At 40.0% G+C, this 7,017-nt stretch overlaps 2 protein-coding genes across 2 annotated transcripts; both read left to right on the top strand.

Moving 5' to 3' along the window:
• Positions 1–257: 257 nt before the first annotated feature.
• Positions 258–1,526, top strand: LOC109422745 (histone-arginine methyltransferase METTL23). The gene is made up of 2 exons (XM_029856808.2): positions 258–418; positions 529–1,526. The coding sequence occupies exons 1-2, from the start codon at positions 299–301 to the stop codon at positions 1,117–1,119; spliced, it is 711 nt and encodes a 236-aa protein (XP_029712668.2). The 5' UTR covers positions 258–298; the 3' UTR covers positions 1,120–1,526.
• LOC109431876 (SRA stem-loop-interacting RNA-binding protein, mitochondrial-like) lies at positions 1,170–1,526 on the top strand. The gene has a single exon (XM_029856810.2). The coding sequence runs from the start codon at positions 1,170–1,172 to the stop codon at positions 1,446–1,448; it is 279 nt and encodes a 92-aa protein (XP_029712670.2). The 3' UTR covers positions 1,449–1,526.
• Positions 1,527–7,017: the final 5,491 nt, after the last annotated feature.

The raw sequence follows: 7,017 nt of genomic DNA, 5'->3' as shown, positions 1-7,017 counted from the left end.
GGAGCTAGAAACTAAGCTTAAAGAGCAATCAAGTGTAAAATTTGTGCTGTTAGTTATGCTGTCAGTGCATTTCGATGCACTTTAGTGTCAAAGTGACGTTGCAATTAGCGAATGAGCAATGTTTTGCATTTTATGGTCTGATTTTTTTTTATTTAAAAACCATTGTGCAAAGTCAAAAATCGATCAACAGTGACGTTCGATGTGTGCGTGAGCCAAGGATACCGTGAACGCGCTCCCGAAACCACGAACAAAGCAAAATCGAAAAAATGCGATCACCGTCGTCCGTCCGCCGTCAAAAATGACAAGATTCCACCAAATGGAAAGCAATGGCGAGCAGATAAAAACGTTCATTTTCGGCAACAAAACCAAGCAGAACCCCACGGACGGAAGCGAAACGTTGAAAATTTTGATCCCGGAGGTAAGTGTGGGATGGTGGCAGTGTAGGAATTGATTGGGTTCAGTTTTAAATCGTCAAAGTCACGTTCGGAACTAACCCCGTTCAATGTTTTGGTCCTGGTTTGCTTCCAGCTGCTGTTACCCGGATATTCCTTCTACACCTGGCCGTCTGCTCAAGTTTTGGCGTGGTTTCTGTGGGAACGACGACTGTCCTTGCCGAACAAGCGTGTGCTGGAGCTGGGAGCTGGAACATCCCTGCCCGGAATAGTCGCAGCCAAGTGTGGTGCTCACGTAACACTGAGCGACTGCAGCACTCTACCGAAGACCCTCCAGCACATACAGCGGTGCTGCCGGTTGAACAGTCTTACTCCCGGGAAGGACATCGAGGTGGTTGGATTGACGTGGGGACTGTTTTTGGATCAGATCTTTCAGCTGGGCCCGATTGACTTCATCATCGGATCGGACATTTTCTACGATCCGTCGGTTTTCGAGGACATCCTGGTGACGGTGTCGTTTCTGTTGGAGGCCAATCCTCAAGCAAGGTTTCTTGTTGCCTATCAGGAGCGGAGCTCGGACTGGTGTATTGAAACGCTGCTGAAGAAGTGGGGCCTCCAGTGTAACATCGTGGACACGGAGCATCTGGGATCCGAGCTTGGAATCGATTCGCAGGAGTTGATGGGCAATCATACCATCCATCTGCTGGAAGTTACGAGGCGATCTTGAAACCCTTCGCTCAACTAAACTCAGAAAACTAGGATAGTTCCGTAAGAACCATGTCTTCCTCAGCAGGATTCAATGCTCTGGCACGCGGTGTTCAAAAGCTGTTCGTCGGTAATCTGCCGTGGACGGTCAGCACCAAGGAGTTGCAGGTCTACTTTTCCAAGTATGGACATGTTCAATCTTCGAACGTAATCTACGATAAGACGACCGGGTTGAGCCGTGGTTATGGGTTTATTGTGTTCAATACCCGTGATGGGTACAGTAATGCTACCAATAAGGCTTACCATTCGCTGGAAGGCCGGGTGCTTGATGTTCAGCCGGCGTCGTCTTAGGATGAGGGCAATCTACTAGTGCCTATGTTCAAAATATTGTTAGCATAATTGGATTTAGCAATAAATCACTCAAAAGTATATAAGATAAATAAATTTAATCGTATCACAGCCAGTAATTACGGGCGATCGACGATTCGAAAGTTCAGCGCCCATCAGCTGAAGAACGAAAACGGGTCTACGACTCCAAAAACATGGCCATACGTAGCACCTTTTTCCAACACTTTCCTTATCGTTACATCTGGAGATCACCACATCAGACGGATTCGCAAATTAACCACGTTCTGATGGACGGCACTTCACCGAACTATCGCGGCGGAAGCATCGACTCCGACCACTGGTACGTGGTAAAACTTTTCGTTGCGACCGTCACAATACAACCTTGAGCGACTAAAGCAACCGGAAATCCCTTCAGCATCCCTTTTTTATAACTTTGTTTTAGAGGTTCATGTGAACTTGTTGCCATCGCATGATTCGATTATTAATAGTTCTAATAACTATTTTGATTCTGTTCTGTTCTGTTATAATCAACGCACCCCCGGGCCGTGGCCAATCTGCGTTGAATCGCTGGGCGATACGTCTACCAGTAGACTTGTATCTGCCCTATGCTAAACCGATTAGCATAGCAAGTCCTTTCCACTGATGAGTAGGCTCGAATGTCCCGCTCCTCCCTATAACCCATAGGGGGAAATAAGGAGTTTTCAGTTTCAAGTTTTGCATGAATCATGACACCAACTCTTTCTACCATAATGCTTTAAATTCTGAAATAAAAGAAAACTAATATGATGAAAATAATTGAGATGCAAGTTTTTATACAAAATTTAAAGATCAGTTATTTAAAGGTGAATTGAAGAAATGTTAAGTACGGTACCTATATTATAAAATGTTCCGCACCGCCACGAATGTGATGAATAAGCAAACACATACATATTCGATTTGCCTAGTAGTAGAAAGAGTTGCATGCCTGTTTATAAAAGTTTTTACTTATCTTGATTGCTCCGGACAATTTCCGTTTGTGTTTGGGAACTTCGTGGGTGTATCTTCAGAACTATGGCGTTTTCTGGAATTAAAAAATAAAAGGAAATACTGGGCCGCACAGCTCCGCGGCCCACTTATATTAGTATAAATATATATATATATATATATATATATATATATATATATATATATATATATATATATATATATATATATATATATATATATATATATATATATATATATATATATATATATATATATATATATATATATATATATATATATATATATATATATATATATATATATATATATATATATATATATATATATATATATATATATATATATATATATATATATATATATATATATATATATATATATATATATATATATATATATATATATATATATATATATATATAGGACGAAGTAGTCAGTTTTTGTCGATTTCGTCAAGTATGCGTCTTAAGTCTTGATCACCCGTTGGCTTCGAATCTATAAGCAAGCACTATTAAATGCTGCACTTTCACACTATTGGTTTCGGTTTCTTAGTTATTTTAAATTGATATGGCAAGAAAACATTATTAAGCATTAGACATTCAAAACATATTAGGGTTTACTCACAAAACAACTATCACATATGAAAATACTGATATTGAAAATTAAAATTAATATTAATCACAAGTAAATACAATGTCAGCACTGTGAATGAGCAATTTGAATACACGAGATACTACTATTGTTGCATATTCATTGTTAAAATTAACCAAATACTGGAAAGCCCAGACAACAATATTCCAAGTCTGCTGACTCCAGAAAGATCCCAAGATTCGTCACAAAGCACAAATGTTTTCATTATGATTCACAACGACTCTCGCAACCCTTCCCGACTCAACCGACTGGAACTGTTTTCTGAGTATAGAAACTACTAAGCCCTAGCAGGTTCCTCCTGTTTATCGAGCATTTCTGATAAATCAGCTATACTCCATCTGTAGCAGCCGGTTTGCAATGAACCGCTGGAGGCGCATTAAAGTGATAAAGGTGATATTTTCATTACAAGAATTATAATTAACTTCCTTCACTTAAATACCGTCAAACCCTGTGATCTTGGCTAGGGAGTAAACAGTTACGTGAAGTTGTATCAAAATTCTACAGAGTGTTGGGGAAGGGGAGGGGAAATAAACATACTTCTTCCTACACCTAGCAGTTCGGATCTTCTGTTCACACTGTCATTCCAACCTTCTTTCAGTGTGAAACGTTTCTGGATCTGGAACGGGTGGTATCACTTTACGCTACTCTTCTATCATGAACATAGATAGCTACTTTTAAACATAAAAGTTTTGTCCTACTACCTATTTTATACCTGAAAGATGTTAATTGGTCAAATGTTTCGTTCAGCAAGTCTATGTCCATATTGATGATACAACCTTTTATTAATGAGTAATAATGTTGCTCACAGTTGTGAGGCAATATAACATTCAACTCGTTGAGGGCAAGTTATGAACCTACAGAAAATTTCTTAGGCTGTAAAACTACTCTAAAACTACTAAACACATATTGAAACGTGAAATTGTATTGTAATAATTGATCCTAATCTTAACCCTATCACTGGAACGCGTTTGAAGCAAATTGATATTGCTAATGATTTGGTTGGGTATTAAAAGTTTTTTTGGTTTCGACAATAGTCACATACTATGCCCTACGACATTGACGATTCTATTGTCTATGGCTCACCTATTTCGTGCCACCCAGCAGGGACTTGGTCTGGTACCCAATTCAGTATATCCGCTCCACTTAATATACCGCACCTCTTTTGATTTGTGATATATTACGCGGAACATTACTCTCTTCATTCGGATAGCGGCTATGTAACCCATTGGATTAAAAGCCTCCATCAAACATGAAGCGATTAATCGGAGACTGAAGACTCTATACCAAATTTGGCTCAGAGACAGGTAATCAGTGAGGTCAGTTTTTCTCGTTTGTCAGAGACGATTGATACGTATTAAGACAAACTTTCCACTGCATCTGCCAGCAATAATCGGTGATCGATCAACATTCCGAGTACCCCAATTTACACAAGAATGCCAAGGATCACCGCTCATGCTTTACAATACAGTTGGAAAAACTAGAACAACACCTGGCCACAATGATGCATAAAGCACTAAAGCGGACCGGAAGTGTTGGTGAGCCAGCCCCCACCTAGTTCTAATAACTATTTTGATTGGTTTAAAATTAGCTAGGGACCGCTCATAAACTACGAAGAAAGTGAAAAAAATAAACAAACTTATAAATGTGGGAATACTAAATAAGCTCAAGATAATTTTATTTATTTATCCAAACATTGGGAGTAGTAGCTTACAGCCGCTAGTTTCACTGAAGCAAATTATTGCCGTAAGCCTTATTGCCAAAACACAAATTTGGAAGACGACACTTTACTAGAACTAACCTCCCGAGGAATGTGACTATTAATGGCACATAATAACAAGGTAAAAAGCTACCTACAATTACAAAAATAAATTGATTCACATTACTGACCATTAGTAAAGTCAGTGAACATTTGATTCAAATAGCAAACAATATATTGTTTAATTAGGATGTCAATCGTCAGTGCATCTGGTAAGGAAGGTATCGCAGCTGAATTCATCTAGATGGGCCCAGAAATGTTGGCCACCTGTCTGCACCGGTTCATAGTCAGGATCTGAGAAACCGGACAGCTTCCGGAGGAGTGGAAGGAAGAAGTAATCTGCTGCACTCACAAAAAAACGACCATTTGGAATGTGAGAACTTTAAAGCGATCGCCATTTGGAATGCTGCCTACAAAGTGCTATCCCAGATCATTTTCTGTCGTCTGTCACCTAAAACAAATGATTTTGTGAGAAGTAATCAAGCCGGCTTCATCGACGGCCGGTCGACTACAGATATTCACCGTACCAGGTCCAAACGTATCACCTGTTCATCGTTATCAAGACGGCACACGGCAGTATCATTTCATTTTCATTTCATTTTGCAGCATTTGGTGGGGCAATGAGAGCGCAAGTCAGTCCAAAGCCGATGATAAGGAGGGGTAATGGCTGAATAGTCTTTGCTGACCACATAAACGCCATGGGATAGGAAAAGGGTATTTTGGTGTGGGATTAGGGTGTTGGTGCAGACTTGACGATATCAATGCTATTCAGATGCAAAATAATTTTAAGGCTCAATAGTGAATCGCATACCTTCCAAAACCAAAAAACAATAATCCACAAAATACCAAGCAAGTCATAGAAAGAAAAAGTGCCCGATTGTTTATTTTGTCAATTATAACAAACGGAAACTTCTACCCTCTCCGACTCGCCAGTCACCCCGGAAAAAATGTCCCTTCAGTTCTGGAAAATATATTATCCCCAATTAAGCCTTTAATCGAATTGTCCGCGTGGTCTTGTAGTACCCCTGCTAGGTAAGAATCAGTCATTGCCATACATATTAAATGCTAGACATGACCCCATGGATAGCATTTGCATATGTAAAAGCTTTGCTGATGTGACTTTCCTATTAGGCAATTCTCTCATCTCATGTTTGTCTTCAAAACCTTATCAAGCTTAGAAAATTGAAGTTGATAAACAATACATTACAAGGTTCGAATTCCCATAGAATGAGATCATTCATTCGCACTACAACACCATAGGAGATAATACCACATTGGCTGATTACAGTACAAATGTGAAAAATCTCCCTTTTCCCCCTATCCGCAACCCGGGGACGCGCCCTGTTGGATTTCGAAAGCCTCGGAGAATATTACAAACCTTCAATGGCATTCCCATAAACTAACCCACATTGCCCATTCAGGGGTCTGACTGGGCCTATTATTATGTTTCTAGTTCAAAACCGAATTAGCGACATTTTTTCTTTGACTTCCGCTGCCTTTGCCCTGCGTTAAACATAATGTCGGAAGTGGGGCGCTGTATTGTACACCTGGTGCACTATACAGCGCCCCACTTCCGACATTGTGTCCAACGCAAGGCAAAAGCAGCGGAAGTCAAAGAAAAAATGTCGCTAATTCGGTTTTGAACTGGAAACATAATACCCTCCCTCAGTTTGTAATATTCTCTCCAACTTGGAATTATATTTTCCCGGCACATAAATGACTTCGACAAATGTTCGATATACTATGCAGCGTCATGCTCAGTATAACTATATCAGATGACTTGGAGATCTGATTCTTACAGAATTGTTTGCCATTGATTATACATTCAGCTATTCTAATCATTACTGCAAAGGCCATCGACCACATGCCTGAAATCAAAGCTTCCTGGAAGATATAATCCAAGCCCAGGGTTATCAAGACGGCACACGGCAGTATCGGCCACAAATCATGAATGAAAACGACTTTCCTGGGAAGCTGGCTACACCAGGGGACTGTTATGGTCTTCTTGTTTTCTTACCCCGCATTAAAATTATGCTGCAGTGTTGAAAGATAGGTTGTCAGCTTGAGCCCTACGCTTGAGCCGCTGTTATGCTGGCTACGAAAACATTGCATTGGCGGGATAGGGATGCCAATTCCTTGGGCTACACTGATTAAAGCAACGATAGACGGTGTGCAAAA

This window comes from Aedes albopictus, chromosome 3, assembly GCF_035046485.1.
Source record: "Aedes albopictus strain Foshan chromosome 3, AalbF5, whole genome shotgun sequence".
Classification (NCBI taxonomy): domain Eukaryota; kingdom Metazoa; phylum Arthropoda; class Insecta; order Diptera; family Culicidae; genus Aedes; species Aedes albopictus.
Note: the sequence above shows the minus strand (reverse complement) of the source record. Positions and strands in the feature narration are given on the sequence as shown.

Bases quoted from the DNA above. Each gene is read 5' to 3' on its own strand.
- LOC109431876 (XM_029856810.2), top strand. From the start codon at position 1,170: ATGTCTTCCTCAGCAGGATTCAATGCTCTGGCACGCGGTGTTCAAAAG.
- LOC109422745 (XM_029856808.2), top strand. From the start codon at position 299: ATGACAAGATTCCACCAAATGGAAAGCAATGGCGAGCAGATAAAAACG. The intron at 419-528 runs GTAAGTGTGGGA...GTTTGCTTCCAG, and splicing joins TGAAAATTTTGATCCCGGAG to CTGCTGTTACCCGGATATTC.